At 44.7% G+C, this 27,134-nt stretch overlaps 1 protein-coding gene across 3 annotated transcripts in view; it reads right to left on the reverse strand.

Moving 5' to 3' along the window:
- kcnip4a (potassium voltage-gated channel interacting protein 4a) overlaps positions 1–27,134 on the reverse strand; it is a 969,743-nt gene that overhangs the window by 144,786 nt on the left and 797,823 nt on the right. For all 3 annotated transcript variants that reach the window (XM_072496485.1, XM_072496484.1, XM_072496483.1), the window contains exon 2: positions 19,885–20,009. In XM_072496485.1, the coding sequence (XP_072352586.1) occupies positions 19,885–20,009 (125 nt within the window). The remainder of the gene's footprint in view (positions 1–19,884; positions 20,010–27,134) is intronic.

A 27,134-nucleotide genomic window follows, 5' to 3' on the forward strand; every position in this document is an offset into this window, starting at 1 on the left:
GAGCTCTTTCATGGATGACTTCAGGAGAATGTATTACGGACAAACCAAAAATCATGTATATTTTTCATATAGACCTAATTGTGTGTGTGTGTGTGTGTGTGTGTTTAGCAGTGGAACATATTCAAAGCTGTTGCAGCATTAGATTTCCACCTGCTTTGTCTGCTATATAGCAAATCAAAAGTGAGCAGCTCGTATTAAATACAAATTGTCACAGCCACATTAATGCTCGCTGGCACTAATATGACAGCCAGTGTTTTAATTTGGCAGTCAGTTTGTTTGTGTTTTACAAGCTTTTTGCAGTGGGAACGGCAGTGATCTGTAAATTAGATCAATCAGATGTCGGACTGCAGTCTACCGAATTCAGTCAATCAGAGATTGATCGTTGCTCCACCCTTCACCACCCCATCCATCCATCTAGCCATTATTACTGTAAAGTTGGGGTCGGAAAGTTTTAAGATGAGTTATTGCTTTCAGAGAATCCTAGTTACAGGAATGTCACGGGGAGGCTATTCGGTCCATGAGTCTATGCTGGCTCTCTGTAGAGCAATCCAGTCAGTCCCACAGCCCATCACACCACCGCATACCCACTGCCCCCCTCCAACCCCCCACTGTCCCATCTCATCCTTGTTTTTCTGCAAGTTTATTTCCCTCAAATGCCAATCCAACTTCCTTTTGAAATCGAAACAGGAAATTCCGGAAGATTGCAGCCAGTCTGGCAGCATCTCTGGAGAGCGATACAGAATCCAACATGTTCCTCAGAACCCGTTGGGCCTATTAGACACAAAATGTAAACGCCATGATGCTGCAGGCCGGCTGAACTTTGCCAACACTTCCTGTTTATATTTCAGACCCAAAGATGTGCAGTTTAGGTGGATTAGCCATGCTAAATTGCCCCTTAGTGTCCAAAGAAGTGCAAGTTAAGTAAGATTAAGGGGATAAGGCAGGGGGCTTGGTAGGGTGATCTTTCAGAGGATCGGTGCAGATCGATTGGGCTGAATGGCTTCCTTCTCCACTGTAGGGATTCTAGGGTTCCAAGGTCCTATCTCCAGCATCTACAGTAGTTTGCTTTTATTTTATTTTTCCTTTTGAAACTATTCTTCTGTCACCCTCAGAGACAGCCAGGTCCAGTTCATTATAATTTGTTGTGTAAATGGTTCCTCCTCACATAACCCAGTATCTCTTGCTCAATAATTTAAATCTGGGTCTCCTAGTACTTGTACCATCATCTAATGAGAATAGATTTTCTTTGCCCACCTTATGTAAACATGTCATAATCTTTATTCTTTTATGGGATGTGGGCAGCTGGCAAGGCCAATTTCCCTTGAGCAAAGTGGCTTGCTAGGCCAGAGGGCAGTGAAGAGTTAACCACATTGTTATGGATCTGGATTCACATGTCGACCAGACCAGGAAAGAATGGCAGATTTCCTTTCCAAAAGGACATTGGTGGGCTTTTATAACAATCAAAGATAGTTGGCCTGGTCATTATTACTGAAACTAGCTTTATATTCCAGATTTATGAAGTGAATTTAAATTCCACCAGCTGCCATAATGGAATTCAAATCCATATCCTCAGGACATTAGCCTGGGTCTCTGGATTACTAGTTTAGTGGCATTACAACTATGCCATCATCTTCCTGTACACACAGCCATCAGATCTCCCCTCAAACCCCTTTGCTTCAAGCTTCACCAACATAACCTTGTAGCTAAATTCCTTCACTCCTGGAACCATTCTGTAAATCTCCTTTGAACTTTCCTCTGGACCTCCACATCCTTCCTAACTTGTGGTGACTGAAACAGGATGCAGGATTACCGTGATAGCTGACACAGGTTATTGGACTATTTGTTTGAATGCACAGAACACACAGTTAAATTTTGCGACCTGAGAAACAAATTTCCAATTGGTTTACATGCTTGAGGTGGAGCCCCCAGTGGATTATCAGGGAAGTGTGCTGTATCATCCATAATATAGAGGTCAATATCGAATCATAAAGCATGGAATGGAGCCATTTTGCTCATTGTATCATTGACGGAAGACCCCTTACTGCTGATCTTTCCCATGATCCTGAATCTTTTTGCTTTCAGGTATTTATCCAATTCCCTCTTGAAAGTTACTGTTCGAGCTGCTTCCACTCGCTTCTCAGGTTATGCATTCCAAATCAGAGCAACTCCCCGCATAAAAACGTTTCTCCTCATATCACCCGTGCTTTTGTCAATCCCCTTAAAATTATATCCTCCGGTTATTGACTGTCCAGCCCTTGGAAACAGTTCCTCTTTACATATTTTACCAAAACCCTCATGCTTGCTTAAACATGAAATGTGATTTTAATAATCACTATCACTATAATAAACTGTGGTCCCAAGATTGGAGTTAGCAAGGCCTACCTGAGAGCAGAAAATTCAGCCAGCTCCTGCAAATCACATATTGTATATCTTAGTTATGCCGAAAACGAAACTTTATTTTAGATGGAATGGGAAGGAGCAATATGTTGGCAATAATGGTGCATAAATGCACAACCTGATTATACAACATTCCAATATCTGTATTTTAAAGAAAACATTTTCCAGTTTATTTTAAATAGTTTAATGCCTCCATTAAAGTTACAGACAACCTTTTCATGCATTATTCTCCTCGTATCACCAATCATCTTTTCTAGCTTTATATTTTGATGCTTTAAATTGGAAAGTGCCTGAATTGCACAGCGAGCTGACTGACATTTGGAGGAAAAGACAAGGTTAATAGTTAGCCCCTTAGCTGAACTCGGTTGTAAGGTTTTGTTTTGATGGTGGTGACTCACTTAAACTCCCGAGGATACCTAAAAATAAAAAGTAAATGGGCCGCAATCTTTCGGACTAATAACATGTTAATGAATGAAGGGGCAAACCAGCCAACAATTTCAAGGGGTTAAGAGAAACCAGGTGCTGTGAATCTCGAGATCATGCTGACCGACTTTCATAACTCAAACAAATGGCCACCAGCCCTTCGCCTCCCAGTTATTTTTAAGAATTTACTGGAATTGCACGTTAATTGTCCATTAAGCTCATCACATAAATCAAGACCGGGAAGAGCAAAAGTACTGCTTAAATGCTGTGATAATTGTTACTGCAATGCCAATATACCTTTTTGATCCAGAATGCAAGCAATTTAAAATATACTGTTATATAACCTTACAAAATATAAGGTTTGAAAAATATCAACCTTTCTTATTTTTTCCTTTCATTCTCTTCTCCTCTCTCCCTCTTAATCCAATTGTCTTTACCCCTCCTTGGACAAAATCATATTAACACTTGGAAGTCAAGTAGGAGGTGGAATCCTGGAACAAAATTTGAAAATAACATGTCAGGTCAGCTGTCTGATGCGTCTGATACAATGTGACAGTGGACACCTGCCGAGCAGCGACTATTAGGCCAGTTAAGGAGTAATCGGGGGCAAGCTCCTCTCAACACCAGATTTTTCCAGGTGTAAGATGAGCTATCCGCTGAGGCCGGCACTCGACAAGTACATGGAGGAAGCAACAAAATGGCTGGCCGGCCAGCCCCCTCTTAATTTCCCCATCCTGGAGCCACTGGGAGGAGAAGGTCACAGCCATGGCTACAAGCAATCATGTCATTGGGTTTCCCCTTCAAAATGATAGCCAGGTAACTGTGGCCATTTTTAATATTTTAATTCTTCGAGAGTGCCTCCATTCTTGGGGTCCCCAACTGCGTCAAAAGTGCCCAAGTCTCCCAGTGGGTCTGCCAGCTGTGCAGAACATAAGACCCTTGTTTGGGCCTGCCACCTTGGAAACCTGCTCGCCTTAATCAGACTGTGACCAAGGAGGTGGCCTCCTAATTGGCTACTTCATATAAGATCCCAACGCCATGCAGTCAGTCAACACAAGCGGGATCATTTGGCCCTGATGGCAAAAATGTTTGAATGTTTCGGCACCTGGTTTGATTCTAAATTACCCACTCTAATTAACCATCCTTCCCTATCTCCTTCCCAGGCTGTTGAGTGAAGCAAGGGAGGAAATAGTACGCAATAATTTTCAATTCCTTCCTAGCCACAGGAGAGGTGCCAGAGGACTGGAGGATAGCCAATGTGGTACCATCGTTCAAGAAGGGAGGAAGGGATAAACTTAGGAAACTATAGGCTAGCCAGTCTAACTCAGTGGTGGGGAAACTATTAGAAGCAATTTTGAGAGACAGAGTTAATCTGCATTTGGAGTGGCAGCGATTAATCAAGGACAGTCATCATGGTTTCATTAAGGGGAGGTCATGTCTGACCAACTTGATGCGCCTCTGGATGCGTCTAGTTTTGTGAAGATTTTGGCACCTGACATCTCACTCATGATTTCTTCACGTTTGGGAATTGGCCAGTGTTCCCTCTTAATATTTTGGTTTAGATCCTTAGGATCGATGCAGATGATTAGGTCGCCATTTGCTTTCTTCACGCGCACCATAGAACTGACCTCGTCAGTTGATTATCCACAGCTGCTGCATACGGTCAAGTTCCAGTTTTAAACGTTCCCTCAAGGGAGCTGGTACCCTCCTTGGTGGATGAATGACTGGTCTGGCATTTGCTCTAAGCTGTATTTTATAATCGAATGGCAATGTTCCCATTCCATGAAAAACATTAGGAAATTTGTTCAGAATGGCTTCAATTGGGTCTTTGCCATTGGCTGAGCTCCTGTCTGAGCTGTGAATGTGCTTCACAAGTTGCAATAGCTCACACGCCTGAACATCCAACAATGAAGATCGCTTTGGTCCTATAATTTCAAATCTGATCAGAATCTTCTTGTCTTTGATCTCAACCGTTAGATAGCAGGTCCCCATTGTGGTCATAACATTGCCATTGTAGTCCTGCAACTGACAGTCATTTTCGTCAATTAGCGGTTTTGTTTGTAGTTTGGCCATGTGTGTTTGATTTATGAGAATAGCTTGTGCACCGGTATCCAATTTAATTTGAATATTGGTTCCGCTAATTTTTAATGGAATCGTCCAATCCTCATTCTCTTGAACGATTGAGATCTGTTTTAAAATGTCCGCATCGGAAATTGCCTGTGGAACTTTATCTACACTTGCAACTGCATCGACAAAGAAAGAGTCTCCTAAATCGAATTAATCTTGCACAGTGTCAGGTCTACTCGCTTTATTGTCATGTTTTTTTAAGCTTATTTCCTGTACAGCTCTTCCCTTGTTAACTGTACCCATCTTCTAAAATTGTTGGGATGTAGTTCCTGTACACACTGAGAAGCAAAGTGATTCAGTCTGTGACACTTTGCACAGGTTTTACCGAACGCAGGGCATTTCTTTACTTGGTGGACATTGCCACAAAGTTTGCATGTCATGACGCTCGTGACATCATGCGCAAAATGGCCACCATCTGGAACACGTTCCTTTTTCAAGTGCGCCATAGCATCAATGGTGTCGGCCACATTGTTCCTTTTTACGCCACTTTCACGGACCAACATTTCAGAGTACTGATTTTTAGCAAGTTTGCTTGCTCTACATATACTAATGGTGTCTTCCAACATTAACTTAAATTTTCTCAATAATCTCACGCAGTATTTCACTTTTAACTCCATAGACTATCTGATTGCGCAGAAAAATTACAGGCTTAAGCCTGAGATCTGTAATAAAGCAGACAAGTGTTTCACCTGCTTTCTGGACTCTGCCTGAAAATATATCTTTCAAAAGTTTCATTTATCTTCAATACTTGTCGAACATTTCGATTACTTTACTGTTTTTTTTTTTAACAGCCTCATTCTTAAATCGGAATGAGTTGAAAATTTCTAGGGCTTGCAGTCCAGCCATTGTTAGACACAGCGCTATTTTTTGCTGGTCACTGGCCGCTTTGAGGTCTAAGGCAAAGATTTCTAATTCAAACTACTATTTGAAATTTCGCCAGTTAACATCAACTTTACCCGATGTCCGAAATTGCCGTGGCGTTTGCAAACCTTCCATCTCGTTTCGACTGGGCTGTTATTCGACGTTACTTGCTTCAACATGGTCGTTGAGATCGGAGCCCGGTAGTAATTTTTTCTCTTGCTTTGTTAGTTTTTTTTTGCACGGAGGTTTTATTTTCTCTTTCGCTAAACCTTTCTATTTTACCTTAGCAAGGACTCCTGGTACCATGTGATGTTCTTTGCTTTCTGGATAAGGGTAGCTTTGATGTGTAGTGTTCAACAAAGAACATCAAGTTATGTCGATTAACAAAGCTAATTTATTAACACTACTTCTAACTAGATTAGAGCGTCTTACTAAGATACAATGGTTGCTAAATAAACTATGCTATAATTCTATCTACAGATCTCCTGAACACGTGACTACTCTCGATCTCACCTAATCACTACTCCCCGAATCAAGGGTGTCACATGATCCACGTGACTGCTCTTGGTGGTTAGATGCATTTAGTTAAATTGTTAACCCTTCATTTACCATACAATATCCATATTATCACAGAGTTCCGGCAAATATTTATCCCCTAATTAGCATCACAAAAACAAAATATCTGGTCATTATCACATTGCTGTGTGTGGGGAGTTTGCTGTGCCACTTTATTTCCTATTTTACAATAGTGGCTACATTTCAAAAGTACGTCACTTTGAGATATCTGATGGTCATTGAAAGTGGCATATAATGCAACTATTTATTTTATTGTTGGCACCTGCACTTTTGTGAACTTTTAAATACTCAAAGCATTAGCCATACCCACACAGCCCTTTCAGTCTGACACCTTTTCATTATCTGTTATATTTGTGTTTTTGACTTGATCAGTTTTTTGCTACTTTTTTAGGTTGGAAGATATGTTGCCATGCAAAGGGAACTGTTCATATGAATTTGCTATTTGAGTTTAGGTTGACTTTTGAAGAATCAGAGTATTGAGAACAGAATTAATTCCAAGATTTAAAGTAGAAATCCTCACTGTTCGACAGAGAAATAATCTTCCAAAATTTAAAACATTTACTTCATATTTACATCCAAATGGCATTAGTTGTTGTCAATCCTGTTTATTATGAAGAAATCTCATGCAAAATAGGGAGCATTAGTTAGAATATTCAACATTTTGACCTATAAACCCCAGAGTGTTGGAGAAAGGGGTGAGGAGTTGAAGTTAAGGATCAGATTAAGACCCTTTGCAGATTCCACATGCACAAGTATATAACCATTGTAGTTAAAAGCACAGGCATCTCCAAATTTAAAGTGGGCTGAAGTTGATTTTTCTGAATTAACTCAAAGAAGGATCATGCATTGACCTTCTTGGGAATTATAACAAGCTATTTAACACAGGAGGATATCCGAACCATGCCAAATCATGGGAAAATAGGATGTTAGGACAGTGGTGGGGAGCATTTTTCATTTCAGGGACCACTCACACACAGGCAAAATGAATGGCCAGCCATGCACACACATAAAAACCAACTTAATTCGGATATTCAGCTGTCCTATTTCTTAATGCAATTGCTGAGTTTTACTTGCTTTAATGGGTAGCACAGCTTCTGTGACGCAATCATAGCATTCCTGAAAGTCAGCTCAACCTTTGGGGTTGCTTTCCTTTCCTATTCTCTCTCTTTCCTTTCCCACTCTGTCTGTCTGTATCTCTCTCTCTCTCCCACTCTCTCTCTCTCTCTCTCCATCTCCTTTCCCAATTTGTCTCATACCCAAACTAGCCCAAGGCAGTGACTCAGCCACCCAAGGCTCTGGCTGACTCCCAGTCTGGGACTGCACCTGGGCCTGGAGGCTGGGCCTCTTCTGCAGTTGGAAAATATTGAGCCACTGTCCTCGCACACCAAAGGAGCTGGGAGGGGGAGGAGGGGCCAGCCACCAATGGAACCACATGTCCTGCTCCCTTTCCCCCTGACCCGAGTTACTCGCACTTCACCAGCCAACCAGCTGTCGGCAGCTCCCTGTCCCTTACCTGCGATCCTGCTCCTGGAATTTGGGCCTTGGTTTCTCCTCACAGTCTAGGCCTCTGGTGACTCTGGCTGAGGTTCAGGCATCAGAACATGGCAGTGGCTGGCCCAGGGTGTACTATGTATTCATGTTTCTTCTAGTTGTAACAAGGGGCAGGATTCTCTGTTTGCAAAACTACCCGCCGGAGCTGAATAACTCCTGATTTGCACTCAAGCAGGAAGGAACTTAAGCAAGGAGTCAGGAGGGCTAGAAGTCATTGGCAAATAGGGTTAAGGAAAATCCCAAGGCTTTTTACATGTACATAAAAATCAAGAGTGTAGCCAGGGAAAGGGTTGGCCCACTGAAGGATAGGCAAGGGAATCTATGTGTGGAGCCAGAGGAAATGGGCGAGGTACTAAATGAATACTTTGCATCAGTATTCACCAAAGAGAAGAAATTGGTAGATGTTGAGTCTGGAGAAGGGTGTGTAGATAGCCTGGGTCACATTGAGATCCAAAAAGACGAGGTGTTGGGTGTCTTAAAAAATATTAAGGTAGATAAGTCCCCAGGGCCTGATGGGATCTACCCCAGAATACTGAAGGAGGCTGGAGAGGAAATTGCTGAAGCCTTGACAGAAATCTTTGGATCCTCACTGTCTTCAGGGGATGTCCCGGAGGACTGGAGAATAGCCAATGTTGTTCCTCTATTTAAGAAGGGTAGCAAGGATAATCCAGGGAACTACAGGCCGGTGAACCTTACTTCAGTGGTAGGGAAATTACTGGAGAGAATTCTTCGAGACAGCATCTACTCCCATTTGGAAGCAAATGGACGTATTAGTGAAAGGCAGCATGGTTTTGTGAAGGGGAGGTCGTGTCTCACTAACTTGATTGAGTTTTTCGAGGAGGTCACTAAGATGATTGATGCAGGTAGGGCAGTGGATGTTGTCTATATGGAATAATATTAAAAGTTTTTTAAAAAAATGTTTTAAATATTTTTTTCCAATTTTTTCAAAGTTACTGTTAACTATCTGTTTCCTAGCACTAGATTTCTAATATAAATGTGAAAGCTAAATATAGTACTCTCCGATCTCTGGCTTAGATACCCCTCTAAATTATAATTAAGTAATTATGTTTAATTAGTTACCAATGCTTAATTTTTTTTAATTTAGCGTAGATTCCCAACCAGCCACTCAGGTCACAGCTTTTCTGTGATGTCATTTCAGTTCCCCCCCCCCGACACACACAATTTGAAAAAGGTATAAAAGTAAAAATGAGTAAAAATCACTTACTTACCTTCTTACCTTCTGAGTGTCTTAAATGTTCTCAGGTTCTCTCCCTGACAGAGACTGCTCCTCCTCCTCCGAACGGCTCCCGAAACTAGGCCGCGATCTTTTAAAATCTCCGCTCTGACTCGCAGCTCCTGCGCTTTTTAAATCTCCTGCGCTGTTTTCACTGTCCCGGCTCACTCACCTCTCGCGCTGTTTTCACTGTCCCGGCTCTCTCACCTCTCGCGCTGTTTTCACTGTCCCGGCTCACTCAGCTCCCGCGCTGTTTTCACTGTCCCGGCTCACTCAGCTCCCGCGCTGTTTTCACTGTCCCGGCTCACTCACCTCTCGCGCTGTTTTCACTGTCCCTGAGGACTATAAAAGTTAAACCCCAAGTTCAAATCGCTCTTCTTGACCGGGTCACACAGCAACGCGAACCAACCTTGACCGTGACCGGTGCAGATGCCGCCAAGAGATCGTAAGTCTTAAGTCAACGCTCGCTACGAGAAAGGCGCTCCTAGCTACCGATCCGTACCAACTTCGAATCCCGCAGACTCAGAACCCAAACGAAAGGCCATTTGTTCCCCTGACCTGGTGGGCCAGTCCGAAGTTAAGTATAGGCTTGTTAGTTGTAGAAGTAGCTTAGACGTAGAATTTGTGCATGAGTAGCGATTACTGTGTATAATAAATGTGCTTTGATTTGAATCTTACTAATCGGTGTATTGAGTTATTGATCATTACTCGAACTTGAACCTCGTGGCGGTATCATAAAGATACCTGGTGACTCGAGAGCAAAGGTTATAAAACAGAGCCAATTGAACCAACCCAAAAGTTAGCAGTGGGGAGGGTGGGCGATATGTTCCTGGAGAGGAGCTTTGCGAGCTTGAGGGGCTTGGAGGAGAAATTTGGGCTGGTAAGGGGCAATGACTTTAGGTACTTACAGGTGCGCGACTTTGTACGCAGACAGGTCCCATCCTTCCCACGCCTCCCGCCAATAGGGATCCAGGACAGAATAGTCTCAAGAGGAGAAGGAGGAGAGGGTAGAGTCTCGGATATCTACAAGGTGCTCATGAAGGGGGAAGAGTCCCAGACGGAGGAACTGAAACTCAAATGGGAGGAGGTGTTTGGCGGGGAGATGGAGGACGGGCTGTGGGCGGAAGCTCTAAGTGGGGTAAACTCAACCGCAACATGTGCCAGGCTCGGCCTGATTCAACTTAAGGTCATTCACCGGGCCTACATGACGGTAGCTAGGATGAGCAAATTCTTTGGGGTAGAGGACAAGTGCGCTAGATGCGCGGGAGGACCAGCGAACCATGTTCACATGTTTTGGGCATGTCCTAAGCTTAGAGGGTACTGGGAGGGATTTGCGGGGGTAAAGTCCCGGGTGCTGAAAACAAGGGTGATGCTGAGTCCAGGGGTGGCAATTTTCGGGATTTTGGAAGACTCGGGAGTCCAGGGGGAGAAAACCGAACTATGGCTTTCGGACATGTCAAGTTTTCTGGGTATGGAAAAAATTAAATTCGCCTTGAGGGGATCTGTACTGGGGTTCGCCCGAAGGTGGGAACCATTCATCGACTTCTTTGCGGGAGAGTGAATGTCAGCGGGGGGGGGGGGGGGGGGGGGGGGGGGGGAGAGGAAGAGGGGGGAGATTAGAGTAGAGTAGGAGGGATAAATAGGCAGGTAGTGCCTAGGGGAGAGAAGCGGGCAGGTGCTGTATGGTTTGATTGAAGTATTGGTTTTATATTGATGTTTGCACATTTCTGTTATCTGTAACTGTTTACAATGCCAAAAACTACCTCAATAAAATTGTTTGTTAAAAAAAAAGAAATGCTCTTTGTGAAAAGCATGTTATAGTGGGAAACGTGTCATCGTGGAAAACGTGTAATGGGTGGAAGCGCGTCATGTTCTGAAATGTGTCATGGTCTGAAACACATTATGGAAGAAAACACGTCATGGTAGGAAACGGGTCATGGCCACAAACGCGACGTGGTCAGAAACGCCTCATAGTCGGAAAAGCCTCACAGTCGAAAATACGTCATTGTCGGAAATGTGTCATGGTCGGAAACATGTCATGGTGAGAAACACATCATGGTTGAAAATGTGTCATGGTCAGAAATGCCTCACGGTGGAAATGAATTATGGTAGGAAACTCATCATGGTCAGAAATGCGCCATCGTGGAAAATGTGTCATGGTTGAAAATGTGCCATTGTCGGAAACGGTTCATGGTAGAAAATGCATCATGGTAGAATACATATCATAGATGGAAACAGGTCATGGGCAGAAACAGATCATGTCGGAAATGCATCATGGTCAAAAATAGTTATGTTCGGAAATGTGTCATGGTCAGAAAGGCGGCACGGTTGGAAATGCGTCAAGGTCGGAAACATGTCTAGGTGGGGAATTCATCAAGGACGGATACATGTTATTGTTTGAAACTTGTCATGGTAGAAAACGGTTCATGGTGGAAAACATGCCTTGGCCGAAAACATGTCATGTTTGGAAATGTGTCATGGTCAAAAACGGGTCAAAGTTAGAAATGTACCATGGTCGGGAGGTGACATGGTTGGAAACGCGTCAAGGTCGGAATGGCATCAAGGTCAGAATGCAACATGTTAAGAAAAGCGTTGGGGTCAGAAATGCTTCATGATCTAAAATACATCATAGTAAGGAACGTGACATGTTCAGAAACGCGTCATGGTTGGAAGCGAGTTGTGGTCTAAAATGTGAAATGGTCAAAAATGCCTCATGCACAGAATCTGTCTTGGTCAGAATCGTGTTGAGGTCTGAAATGTGTTGTGGTCGGAAACGTATCAAGGTAGATAAAACGTCATTGTTTGAAACTGGTCATTGTAGAAAACGGTTCATGGTAGAAAAAGTGTCATGGTCGGAAATGTTTCATGGTCGGAAACGCGTCAAAGGTCAATAATGTGTCATGGTCGGAAATGTGTCATGGTTAATAATGTGTCATGGTCTGAAACTCATTATGGTAGACAACACGCCATGGTAGAAAAAACACCATGTCCGGAAGCACGTCATAGTTAGAAATGCGTCATGATCCAAAACGGGTCATGCATTTCGCATCATAGTCGGAAACTTGTTATGGTAAAAAATGCATCAAAGTAGATAATGTGTCATGGCCGGAAACAGGGCATCGTCAGAAAGGTGATATGGTTCGAAATGCATCATGGTCAGAAATGTGCCATGGTCAGAAATGTGTCATGGTGGAAAATGCGTCATGGTCGGAAACACGTCGTGGTCGGAAATGCATTGGGATTGGAAACACGTCGTTGTCTGAAACTTGTCATGGTAGAAAGCGTGTCATAGTTCAAAACGCATCATGCCCAGAATCAAGTCACGTTCAGAAACGCGTCATGGTTTAAACAGGTCATGGTGGGAAACACATCATTGTCAGAAATATGAAATTGTCAAAAATGCTGCAAACTCAGAATGCGTCTTGGTCACAATCGTGTCAAGGTCAGAAATGCACTGTGGTCAGAAAAGTGTCAGAGTCGGAAACACATCGTGGTCTGAAATCCATCATGGTAGAAAATACGTTATGGTACAAAACGCATCATGGCCAGAAACGCATCATGGTCAGAAATGCATCATGGTGGAAAAAGCGCCATGATCGGAAACATGTCCTGGTTGGAAATGCGTCATGATTGGAAGTGCATTGTGGTCAGAAACATGTCATGGTCGGTAACATGTCATTGTCTGAAACCCGTCATAGTAGAAAACACATAATGGCCGGAATCACATCATAGTCGAAAATGTATCAGAATCAAAAACGGGCCATGGTCAGAAATGTATCACGGTAGGAAAGGCGACATAGTTGGAAACACGTCAAGTTCGGAAACACGTCAAGGTTGGAAATGCAACATGGTGGGAAAATGTCAGTCGGAAACTTGTCATGCTGGAAACGTGTCAAGATCAGAAATTCATCATGGTCGGAAACTTATTATGGTAGAAAACGCATCATGGCCGGAAACAGGTCATGGTCGGAAAAGTGACATGGTTGGAAACACGTCATGATCTGAAATACGTCATGGTCAGAACCCCATCATGGTGGAAAACGCATCATGGTTGGAAACACGTCTGTTCTCAAATGTGAAATTGTTGAAAATGGCGCATGCTCATAATGCGTCTTCTTTGAAATCGTGCCAAGGTCGGAAATGCGTTTTGGTCGGAAAGTCGTCGGGGTCAGAAACATATCAGTGTCTGAAACGCATTGTGGTAGAAAACATGTCAAGTTACAAAATACACCATGGCCAGAAACAAGTCATGTTCGGAAATACGTCATGGTCTTAAACGTGTCATGGTCGGAAACACGTTGTGGTCTAAAACGTGAAATAGTTGAAAATGCTGCATGCTCAGAATGCACCTTGTTTGGAATTGTGTAAAGGTCGGAAATGCATCGGGGTCAGAAACACATCGGGTTCTGACGCATGTCATGGTAGAATATGCATCATGGTAAAAAACACGTCATGGCCAGAAAAGCATCATAACTGGAACTGCATCATGGTCAGAAATGCCTCATGGTCGAAAGTGGGTCATGTTTGGAAATGTATCCTGGTCTGAAAGACAACATAATTAGAAAGGTGTCATCGTTGGAAATGCATCAGGGACAGAAACATTTCATGGTGAGATATGCATCATGGTTGAAAATACATCATGGTCAGAAATGCGTCATGGTGGAAATGCATCATGGTTGGAAATGCATCAAGGTCTAAAACGTCAGATGGTCGAAATGCCTCATGTTCAGAATGCGCTTTGATCGGAATCATGTTGAGATCAGAAACGTGTCATGGTCTGAAATGTATCTTGTTAGAAAATGCGTAATGGTAGAAAACTCGTCATGGCCAGAAATGCGTCATGTTCGGAAACATTTCATGTTCAGAAATGTGTCATGGTACAAAACGGGTCGTAGTTGGAAATGCATCATGATCTGAAAGGCATGATGAGTGGAAATGCATCGAGGTGGGGATTGCGACATGGTTGGTAACGCCTCATCATCAGAAATGCATCATGGTGGAAAGCGCTTCATGGTCAGAAACGCGTCATGGTAGGAGATGCGTCATGGTCGGAAACATGTCATAGTCGGAAACGAGTCATGGTCTGAAATTTATCATGGTAGAACACGCATCATGGTCGGAAAGGTGTCAAGGTTGGACACGTGTCATGGGCAGAAATGTGTCATGGTCGGAAACATGTGATAGTCTGAAAATTGTATTGGTAAGGAAATGCACCATGGTAGAAAATCCACCATGGCCGGAAACACATCATGGTCGGAAATGCATCATGATCAAAAAGGCGACATGTGTGGAAACGCTTCAAGCTCGGAAATATGTCAAGATCAAAAATGCGACATGGTCGGACATGTGTCATGGTCAGAAATGCTTCATGGTTGGAAACGAGTTAAAGTCTGAAACATGTCATGGTAGAAAAAGTGCAATGGTAGAAAACATATCACGGCGGGAAACACGTCGCGGTCGGAATTGCATCACGGTCAAAAACGAATCAAGGTCAGAAACGCGACACGGTCGGAAACATGTCATGGTCGGGGAAGCGGAGACGTAGTGGTATTATCACTGGACTAGTAAACCAGAGACACAGAGCAATTGTCTGAGGACTCAGGTTCAAATCCCACCAGTGCAGATGGTGAAATCTGTATTAAATAAAAATCTGGAATTAAAAGTCTAATCATGATCATGAAACCATTGTCAATTGTTATATAAACCCATCTGGTTCACTGATGTCCTTTAGGGAAATAAATCTGCCATCTTTACCTGGTCTGAATGATTCTAGACCCACAGCAATGTGGTTTTAACTGCCCCCTCAAGGGTGATTAGGGATGGGCAATAAATGCAGGCATAGCCTGCAATGCGTATGCCCCATAAGTGAATTTGAAAAAACATGTCATGGTCGGAAATGAGTCATGGTCAGAAATGCATCATGAGCGGAAACGGATTGTAGTCTGAAACGAGTCATGGTAGAAATCGCGTCATGGTAGAAATCGCGTCATGGCCGGAAACATTTTGTGTGTCATGGTCAGAAATGCAACATGTTGGGAAATGCATCTTGGTCAGAAGCACGTCATGGTCAGAAATGTGTCATGGTGGAAAACGAGTCATGGTCGGAAATACATCGTGGTCTAAAACGTGAAATGGTTGGAAATCCCTCGTGCTCAGAATTTTTCTTGGTCGGAATAGTGTTGAGTTAGGAAACACGTAATTGCCGGAAACGTGTTGGAGTCGGAAACAAGTAGGGATCGGAAACACGCGGTGTCTGAAACGTGTAATGGTAGAAAACGCATTATGATACAAAACGCATCATGGCTAGAAAAGTGCTATGTTCGGGAACATGTCATGATAGAAAACACGTCATGGTCGGAAACACGTCATGGTTCATAATGTGTCATGGTCAAAAATGTTTCATAGTCGGAAACGTGTTAAGGTCAGAAAGGTGACAGAGTTGGAAACGCGTCAAGGTCGGAAACGTGTCAAGATTGGAAATACAACATATTCGGAAACGCGTCATGGTCGGAAACGTGTCAAGTTTGGAAATGCAACATATTCATAAACGCGTCATGGTCAGAAACACGTCATGGTTTGAAATGCGTCATGGTGGAAAACAAGTCATGGTTGTAAAAGTGCCAGGGTCAGAAATGCGCATGGTCGGACACGTATCATGGTCAAAAATGCATCATGGTCGGAAACGTGTTATAATCTGAAACTTGTCATGGTTAAAAAACGCATCATGACTGGAAACACGCCATGGTCAGAAATGCGCATGGTTAAAAACAGGTCATAGTTGGAAATGTGACATGGTCAGAAAGGTGCCATGTGAGGTAACATGTCAAGCACAGAAACGCATCAAGATCAAAAATGCGACAAGGTCATTAATGTGTAGTGCTCGGTAATGTATCATGGTCGGATGCGTGACATGGCCAGAAATGCATCATGGACGGATAAGAGTTATTGTCTGAAACTTGTCATGGTAGAAAATGCGTCATGGTTGGAAATATTTCATGGTCAAAAACGATTCATGGTTGGAAATGTGTCATGGTTGTAAAGGTGAGATAGTTGGAAACACGCCACGGTCGGAAACGCATCAAGGTCAGAAATGTGACATATTTGGAAATGCATCGGGGTCAGAAACGTGTCGGGGTCAGAAATTGTCATGGTCAGAAATGCGACATGATCGAAATTGGTCGGAATCGTGTCGAAGTCAGAAACGTGTGGTGTTCAGAAATTTGTGGAGGGGCAGCACGGTGGTGCAGTGGTTAGCATTGCTGCCTCACGGCACCGAGGTCCCAGGTTCGATCCTGCCTCTGGGTCACTGTCCGCGTGGAGTTTGCACATTCTCCCTGTGTTTGCGTGGGTTTCGCCCCCACAGCCGAAAGGTGCGCAATTTAGTGTGGCCAATCCACCTAGCCTGCACATCTTTCGGTTGTGGGAGCGAAACCACGCAAACACGGGGAGAATGTGCAAACTCCACACGGACAGTGACCCAGAGCCGGAAGTGAACCTGGGACTTTGGCGTCGTGAGGCATCAGGGCTAACCCACTGCGCCACCGTGCTGCCCACACGGGGTCAGAAACATGGCATGGTGAGAAATGCATCATAGCTGTAAAGGTATCGTGGACAGAAATGCAGCATGGTGGAAAACACGTTATGGTCGGAAACATGTCATGGTTGGATATTTCCATAGAATTTACACTGCAGAAGAAGGCCATTCGGCCCATCGAGTCTGCACCGGCTCTTGGAAAGAGCACGCTACCTAAGGTCCACACCTCCACCCTATCCCCATAACCCAGTAACCCCACCCAACGCTAAGGGCAATTTTGGACACGAAAGGCAATTTATCATGGCCAATCCACATAACCTGCACATCTTTCAGCTGTGGGAGGAAACCGGAGCACCCGGAGGAAACCCACACACACACGGAGAGGATGTGCAGACTCCGCACAGACAGTGACCCAAGACGGAATCGAACCTGGGACCCTGGAGCTGTGAAGCAATTGTGCTATCCACAATGCTACCGCGATGCCCTTGCGTTAAGGTCGGAAATGTGTCTTGGTTGGAAACATGTCATGGTCTGAAACATCTCACGGTAGAAAATGCGTCATGGCTGGAAACACATCATGGTTAGAAATGCGTCATGGTCATAAACGTGTCATGGTCGGAAATGCGTCATGTAGGAAATGAGGTATAATCTGAAACTTGTCATGGTAGAAAACCCGTCATGGCAGGAAGCCTGTCATGGTCATGAATGCGTCTGGGTCAGAATCGACTTGTTAGCCACAATGGACCACAGTTCATTTCACAAGAATTCACAAAGTATCTAAAGGAGGACGGAAGCCAACACATCTGGTCCGCTCCTTACCATCCTGCAGCAAATAATCTGGCTGAAAGGTTTGTACAGACAATGAAGCATTCATTGAAGGTGACTTGTGAGCAAGGATCATTGTATAAATGGCTAAGCCAATTCCTCATTACATACAGGAATACAACACATTCAACAACGCAAAGTTCTCCAGCATTAGTCATGGTAAAACATCAGTTACACACAGCGTTTGTGTTGCTGAAGCCACCTAAGATAGGAGAAATTGTTGACGGGAAACAACAAAGTCAGGTTTTGCGACATGAGAACATGGCTAAATGCCATATTTGCCAGAAAGGTCAGGAAGTATTGGCAAGGGACTATACCACCAGTGAGAAGTGGATACCTGCCACCGTATTAGCACGGACAGGATTGGTCTCCTACGCTGTTCAAACCGGGATGATAGTGTATGGAGGAGACATGCTGATCAACATTTAGCAACTAGAACTAGTTTATCAGAGACAGAGTCACCCGAGAGACCGCAAAAAACTCTGTCAAATGAAGACCTAAACATTCTGAGAACCTGGCAATACCATAAACAACTGTACCCCAGTTGAGTTAAGCGCCAAACACGACATCAACTTTGGTTGAGACAACCAGGGACGACTTCCAAACCAAACCAAAAGCACCAGAGGTTGCAGTCAACATAAAAAAGCTGATACCTGAGGTTCGTCAACAACCACACAGAAGTCAACGTCCTCCTAACCGTCTAACTCATTGACTGTTGTGCATTGATTGCTCATATTGTAAATCTTGATTGTTAACAGAATGTGTTTCATTGAGGCAACCTCTAATGTAAAGGGGGAGTACAGTGCTGTGTATTCATATTTATTCCTAGTTTGAACAAGGTCACCTTAAGAGTCCGATCAGGTGATGTATTGATGGTGTCATCGGCCCATTTGCACAGTCAAACGGGCAATCTATCCTAATAGCCTGTGGAGTAAACACTTTTCCAATAAAGCTCTTGTTTGTGTGTATCTTGGTAGTCAGCCAACCTGTCCTTTAGACATACCACAGAGTGCATCATGTAATAATAACAATAATAATCACTTATTGTCCCAAGTAGGCTTCAATGAAGTTACTGTGAAAAGCCCCTAGTCGCCACACTCCGCCACCTGTTCGGGGAGGCCGGCACAGGAATTGAACCTGCGCTGCTGCCTTGTTCTGTATTACAAGCCAGCTGTTTAGCCCACTGTGCTAAACCAGCCCCTGAGGCGTATGTAAGGGGCAGGACAGATTTGGAAATGTCCCTGCAGGCCTGATAAAAAATTTCAACCAGTCAAATCTGGCCCCCAGCCGAGGGATCCCCACCCCTGCTTTAGGAGCAGGAGTAGGCCATTTGGCCCTTCAATTCTGCTCCGCCATTCGATAAGATCATGGCTGATCTGGCTGTGGTCTCCATTCCACGTCACTGTCTTCCCCCCATAATCTTGGCTCCCTTGTCCATCAAGAATCTGTCTGACAACTTTTCAATGACACAGCCCTCACAATTCTTGGGGAAAAGAATTCCACAGACTAACGATCCTCTGAGAAAAAACATTTATTTTCATCTCCATCTTAAAAATGAGACCTTTTATTCTTAAACTATGTCCCCTAGTTCTAGTCACCCCATCACGTCCCCTCAGGATCTTATATGTTTCAATAAGATCACCTCTCATTCTTCTGAACGGCAATGGGTATACGCCCAACCTTTTCAACATTTCCTCATAAAATAAGCCCCAGGAATGAATTGGGTGAACATTCACTGAAGTGCATCCAATGCAATTATTTCCTTTTTCAAATAAAAAGAGCAAAATATTACACAGTACTCCAGACATGGTTTCACCAATACCCCGTGCAGCTACAGTAAAACCTTTCTACTTTTATATTCCATCCCCATTGCAATAAATGCCAACCTTCTATTTGCCTTATTAATCCAACACATAGATGTACATATTCCAGCAGAGGCCACTGGATACCTGCCAGTCACAGAAAGCCTGGGCCTAGAATTTCCCGAGAATTTCACCACACTTCAGGAAAAGTTACAGTCATGGAGGGGCAACAGCCCCAAGAAAACCTCCAGCCCAGCTTATTCCACTCCCTGAAACCTTTTAATATTGCTGAACGTGCTGAAAAGACAACAATGGCAGAAAAAATGGCATTAGTACGAAGACGATTCAGCATCAAAGGAAGCACAACTGCCATGGTGTTCCCACTGTCTCATTCCAGGGCCCTGCTATGAGGACCAAGAAGAAAATCCCTTGCCTAAATCATCCAATCTCGCACTGGCAAACATGTCATTCAAAATTCAACTTATACAATTTAAAATCTTCAAAGCTTTTAATGTTATTCTAAAATCTAAATTCCATTTATTTTACATACTTACATTTTTAAAACCCCTATAAAGGATTTGAAGTTCTTTCTTTGTGAATTTAGTTTGCGCCTCAAGCTGCTCCAGCCCCTCGGGGCGATGGCAGACGGTAGCCATTTCCAATTCATCTTCAACACTGTCTGTAAGCGAAAATTATAAAACAAATGTTATTTGACAGAAGGGTTGCACTTTTGAATAGGCCAGGATCACCTTTGATACAAAATATAGCTTGTTTGGGTTACACTAAGATCAATATGGATTATTGATAATTTGAGTGCTGCTGAAAAGTGGCATTTTGTTGAAGCTTTTTAGTTTGCAATCACCAGGACAATCATGAAAATATTATTGTGATTGTCCTGATCAGTGCAAGCTGAAAAACTTTGACAAAATATTTTTTTTCCGCAGTACTCAAGTTCTGTGCTCCCAAATACTATTTGTATTGATCATATATTCATTTGTGTGTGCCCTGCTTAAGGCAGTTTATTGGCTGCTGTTGCTTCACCCTGAGCCATTTTCCAGGTAGTTATTGTCAGTCGTGGTTTGTCATTGCCTTTCACTCTCAGGGGCAAGAGCAAGGAGTCGGTGCTAAATCTATCTCAGCGAAAATAGGAATCAAACCCACACAGTTGGTGTTATTCTCAACCTACATACCAGTAATCTAGCCAACTGAGCTAACCTACCCTATATGTATTATGAGTGACTTTCTGAACTAAGCAATTTGCCTGATTACTCCCTACCCCCCTGTAATCTCTACCTCTAAGAAGGACAAGATTAACAATTGAATGGGATCGCTGTCATCTTCAATCTCTTTCAAAGCATAAATCATCCTGGATGAACATATATTGTGTTCTGTCATTGCCATTAGCTCAGTATTCTGGAATTTCCACCCGAACACCATTGTGGAGTACCGTCACCACAATGGCAGCTAATTTCATAGAGACACACCATTACCTCCCCAATGCAACCAGAGGTGGGCATTAAATGCAGCTTTAGCATCATCGCTCACACCCTGAGAGTAAATTCGAACATAGCAGCTGAAAAGATGAGGCTATGTGCTAAAAAGAGAGAACGATCTCTGCATTATTATTTGCGCACCTTTATTTGCAACTCTCTCAAATTTCTGAATTCTGAGAGCTTTTTTCTAAACCTTCTCAAAATCTTCAGTATTGCAGATTTTTCTGCTCCTCTATGGGCATATTGAATCACTCTGCGACAGTGAGTGAATGGAAGAAAATCATGAAAAATGGTTTCAAGACAAATTGCTATTTCGCAAAAGTAAGGAGTATGCCCCATTTTCAATTCTTAACATTGGGCCCTAACCGCTGAGTGTATTTCCCTGCCCAATTTCTATTTACACCTAAATGAACCCACATGCCCTGGTGTAGCCCTAAAATTTCTTTCAACATTTGAACTTCAGCTCAGAAAGGATGTTAGTCTCTCTGTAACATGGTTGAACGTAAAGTGTCTGTGGAAGATCTAAACATGGGTTCATAAATTCATTTACAGAAGCTAAAAAAAAACCATAGAACCATGGAATGGTTACAGCACATAAGGAAGCTATTTGGCCCATGCAAGAGGCTGGTCCCATTATCCCACACTTTCCCTATAACTACAAATGTTCTCTACAGATCCTTTTCCAGCATTCTTTTGAAAACCCTGCTTGTACCTGCCACAAATATAATCTCAGATAGTGTATTCCAGACCACAACCATTCATTGCTTAATGATGTTTTTCCTCATGTCGGAACTGATTCTTCACCTTAAATTGGTGTCCTTTGGTTCATTAAGGTAAGGTAAAGTCGCCATAGCCCCAGATGACCATAGGCTGCTTTCTCCTTTGAGGGGGAGAGTTGACTTGCGGTGATTTAACCTGAGGATCACCTGAGAGGGTGGGGCTTTCATGAATACCTCAGTCGGTCCAGGAACTGAACCCGTGCTGCTGGGCCTGCTCTGCACCACAAACCAGGGGCTGGTTTAGCACAGTGGGCTAAACAACTGGCTTGTAATGCAGAACAAGACCAGCAGCGTGGGTTCAATTCCCGTACCGGCCTTCCCGAACAAGAGCCGGAATGTGGCGACTAGGGGTTATTCACAGTAACTTCATTGAAGCCTACTTGTGACAATAAGCTAATAGTATTAGAAACCAGCTGTCTAGCCGAGTGAGCTAAAGAGGTTCCTACACTTCTACCAATGGGCAATGAATATAGTTTTACCATCATCACCCACATCATAGAATCGTAGAACCCATTCAGCCCATCGTGTCTGCACCGACTCTCTGAAAGTGCACGCTAACCAGACTGCCACCGTTTTACTGCAACCTCAATACCTACACATCCCTGAAAACTAAGGGGCGATTTAGCATGGCCAATCCACCGAACCTGCACATTTTATTTGGACTGTGGGAGGAACCGGAGCTCCCAGAGGAAACCCACGCAGACACAGGGAGAAAGTGCAAACTCCACAGACAGTCATCCAAGTCCGGAATTGAATCCAGGGTCCTGGCACTGTGAGGCAGCAGTGCTAATCCCTTTGCCAATGTGTCACCCCATCCTGAGAGCAAGTTAAAAAACTAACTGCTCAATCTGGAACCACCCACCCTATGAAAAGCATGATGTGTTAAAAGAAGACAGTTATTTTTTCACTACTGCTGGTATACTTTTATTTGCAACCATCTTACATTTCTGAACGCTGAAGATTTTCTCAAAACCTTCTCAAAGTCCTTAGTGAGGCAGACATTTCTGCTCCTCCAGGGGCTATTTACTCTGCCTGGATCATTAGTGTGAGAAATAGTAATGACAAAGTCACACTGGGAAAATGCTCGGTTCAGAAGCGCCACTGAATTTATCCCGGACAACATTTATCCCTCAATTAACATTATTCAAAGAGTTTAATTGGTCATTTATCTCATTGCTGTTTGCAGAATCTTGCTGTGTACAAATGGGCTGCTGAGTTTGCCTACATTCCAATAATGACTGGATTTCAGAAATTAGCTGTCAAGCGCTAAGGGATGTTCCATAGAATCCCTACAGTGTGGAAAGAGGCAATTTGGCCCATCGAGTCTGCACAGACCCTCCAAAAGAGCACTCCACAGGAGGCCCACATGGGGAGAACATGCAAACGCCACACAGTCACACAACGCCAGAATCGAACTCATGTCCCTGGTGCTATGGAGCAGCAGTGCTAACCATTGTGCCACCAAGCCACCCGTTCACAAGTTCTGAAAGGTGCTATGTAAATACAAATTCCATCTTTCATACGGATACGTTTTAGCAACTAGCACTGCTTCAGCTGACCAGTGCAGACTTGATGTGGACATGGGTCCATCTTCACCTCTAGAGTCCCCTCCAAATTACACACCATCGTGACCTGGACATCATTCCTTCATCATTGTTTCCTTAGAATCCAAGAACTCAGTGCCTAACAGCATTCTGGGAGCACCTTCACCACACCTCACTCTCACCTTCTCAAAAGCAACCAGGGCGGGACAATAAATACAGGTTAAGCAACCCTTATTCAAAATTTTGAAATTCGAAAAAGCTCTGAAATCCGCATTTATTTTCGAGCTCCAAAAATTGCGATCGGCGGGGGTGGAGAGTGCCCTTGATCGGGTCCGACGGCGAGACGCGACTCTCCGGCAACCGGAGAATCGGTGTCAGTCGCGCGCTCGGTCGATGCGGCGCGTTGATTCTCTGCGGTCGACTGGCCGAGGTCCGCGAGTCCCGCCGGCATGGTTCCCATATGGTTTCACCCGGCGGGAGCTTGGCGTCGCGGCTGCGGAGGCCGTCCTAGTGGGGGCCGCCATGATGGCCAGGCCTACGATCGGGGGCAACCAATCGGCGTTTGCGTGCATTCCGCGAGAGGGGGACCTATCTTTTTCCAGGCCACTGTAGGGCTCCACCATGTTGTGCAGGGGCCGGCGCGAAAACGTCCGCCGCGCGCATGCGCCGACCCCCGGCCGGAAGTGCTGGGGCCTGTATCCGCAGCCATAACTGCCTGAAGCATTACAGCGCCTGCTGGCCCCCTGTAATTGCAGAATCGCTGGGCCAAGAGGCCCGTTGACACTCCGGTGTTTATGCCGGTGTCAACACTTTGCCACGATTTTGGAGAATCCGGGCCCATGTTTCTAGTAAAAAATAATATGGTGTTCACCCCAGATCCACTAGCTATGCATGTTTCACAACTATACCTACACAGGTATTCCAAAATTCGACAAGTTCTGGAAGCTGGCACACTCTCAGCCCCAAGCACTTCAAATAAGGGATGCTCAAACTGTACCGAGTGAACCGTTCACACGATCCCCGCTCGCCTGTACCACCCCCAGAATCGATTTAAATAAAAAGAAAGCAAAACCATTTTCTCCACATTGCTATTCTTGTATCTAGGTGGACACACCATTGTTTGAGGAAATTCTAAAGAAATGAATCATGGGCTACATTACTGCCTTCAATAGCCCACTGTGTAAATTGTTAAGTAGCGTGCAAGGGATCAAATCTATAAATAGGTAACTGGAGGGTGCATAAAGAATAATGGCATTCGTGAAAATATTTTGAATTTAACCAGGAACAAATTTTTGATGCCAAGTGGTGAGATTGATTATTTGTTATTTCTCAATTCTATATTGGGAATAGCATCCTGGCCACTCCTTGGTTTGAACTAGGATTTTGAAGGTCATGGCTTAAGGGGGCCTGAAGGCAATCGCAGCATGACTGTGAAGTATGGATAACTTGATAAACTGAAGAGATTTGAGGATTAGTGAAGCTGTCGCCTTGCCACCACCTCTGGCTAGCCTGGTGCAGCCATTGCAGAGATCAGTTGGAGGATTGGAGGCAGAAGGATACTGCAGGCAGCTCAACAATAACTTATGCAACCAACTTTGATCTCTCTGTGGTGCAGTGGATTGGGAATCGATTAGCAGACAGGAAAAAGAGAGTAGGAATAAATGGGTCTTTTTCAGAGTGGAAGGCAGTTATAAGGTTCACCCGACTGATTCCTGGGGTGACAGAATTGTCATATGAGGAGAGATTGGGTCGCCTAAAACTGTATTCACTGGAATTTAGAAGAATGAGAGGAAATGTAATATAAAATGCTTAAAATTCTGACAGGGCTGGACAGACTGAATGCATGGATGATGTTCTTGAACAAGGGGTCACAGATTCAGGATGCAGGGTAGGTAATTTAGGACTCTGTTGAGGAGAAATTTCTTCACTAAGAGGGGGGAATTCTATACCACATAAGGTTGTGGCAGCTAAGTCACAATGTACTTCAGAAAGAAATAGATAGATAGATTTCTAGACCCGAAAGGCATCAAGTGGTATGGGAGAGATTACCATAGAATTTACAGAGCAGAAGGAGGCCATTCGGCCCATCGAGTCTGCACCGGCTCTTGGAAAGAGCACCCTACCCAAGGTCAACACCTACACCCTATCGGAGTATCAATGAGAGGGCCTCTGCCAATGGCCCCCCAGTATCGCATCGTGATTCGCGGCGCCAGGCCCGATTCTCGCAGGAAGGTCGATTCTCTGCGCCCGCGCCAAACGCGATTTCGGCGTGGGGTTGCGGAGAATCCAGCTCCATGGCTAAGAGATCTCATTCACTGATTTTCTCCACCCCTCAGCGATGATGTAATGTAATACATTTAAATATACTTAAAGAGCCTCTCCCCACATTTAGGATTCCCCTTCACTGATGTGACATGTTTATGATCATGTTCTTCCTTTGTTCTTCCCATAACAGCTGTATCATCTATGGTACAGAAGAATCCTGGTACAGTGGGCTGGAGGCTCCGCCACGCCGTGCCACATTTCCGTTTCACCCTGCCGACGCGATGCTCCGATACTCCGGCTGGTCAATGGGGTTTCCCACTGAGGGGCAACCCCACGCTGCCTGGAAATCCCCAGGCTGCTGGCAAAATGGAGCATCCCGCCGGCGAAGAATCCAACCCAGTGTCTTCAAAGCGTTACATGTGAGCTTGAAATAGGACTCAGCTAGGAGGTAGCCTGAAAGGGTGTCGTGAAAACAATATTGTCTGACTGGGCTACAAAATGAGTTACATTCTTGGGACTTCTCTGCCAGATGTACTGACCAGTAGCCATGTTTTGCATCAAGTTTTGCACCTATAAATCTCGTAATTAACTCTTCTAATGCTGGTATTTTTGTAAGGACAACTTTTTAAAGCTCTGTTTAAACATCGTAGATTGTGGCATACTCGAAATGATCTGTCCTTCTGTACGACACATATGATTGAGTTGCACCTATCTGTGTGCTCTTGTACTAATAAATATCTTGGGCACGATTCTCCAAAATGGAGACTCAGTGTTCGCGCTGTCATGAACGCCGTTGCGTTTCACGACAGCGCGAAACGGGCGCAGGAACAACCGATTCTGGCCCCCATAGGGGGGCGGTTTACGCCGCTCCAGCCTCCCTTCCCGGCGGCAAATGGGTGCCGCGCCAACCCGCGCATGCGCAGTAGCACCGCTCCAACCCGCGCATGTGCGGGGGACTTCTTCAACGCTCCGGCACCGATGCAACATGGCGCAGGAGTTCTGGGGCCAGAAGCGGAACAAAGTAGGCCCGGGAGCGGGGGAAGAGGCCGGCCCACAGATCGGTAAGCCCCGGTCGTTGGCCAGAACCCATCGAAGGTCCCCCCCCGCCCCCCTGGTGTTGGAGCGCTTTTCCCCACCCCACAGGCCACTCCCGACCCTTCACGCAGAGTTCCCACCGGTAGCGACCAGGGGTGAACGGCGGCGGTGGGACTCTGCGTTTCTGCGCGGCCGCTTGGCCCATCCAACCCGAAGAATCGTCGGCCCGGCCGCAGACAGCGGCCCGTGACCGGCGCCGTGCCAAACACGGCGCCGCAAATGGCGTCAAGTCTCCGCACCTCGGAGAATAGCGTGCTGCGTTGGGGCAGCGAGGCGCATTTACGACGATTCTCTGGCCCGGCGCGGGGCTCGGAGAATTGCGCCCCTCACCTTTTTCCATTATGCCTAGTTCAATGTTCATTTGTCTTGTATGCAAATGCTCCACTTAGGTGATGGATCAATTGATGGATAGCACGGTGGCACAGTGGTTAGCACTGCTGCCCCACAGCCCAAACACCTGGTGTCAATTCCAGCCTTAGGTTACTGTCTGTGTGGAGTTTGCACTTTCTCCCTGTGTCTGTGTGGGTTTCCTTCGGGTGCTCTGGTTTCCTCCAAAGATGTACAGGTTACATGGATTGGCCATAATATTGCCCCTTTGTGTCCAAAGATGTACAGGTTAGGTGGGATT

This window comes from Scyliorhinus torazame, chromosome 3, assembly GCF_047496885.1.
Source record: "Scyliorhinus torazame isolate Kashiwa2021f chromosome 3, sScyTor2.1, whole genome shotgun sequence".
NCBI lineage: Eukaryota > Metazoa > Chordata > Chondrichthyes > Carcharhiniformes > Scyliorhinidae > Scyliorhinus > Scyliorhinus torazame.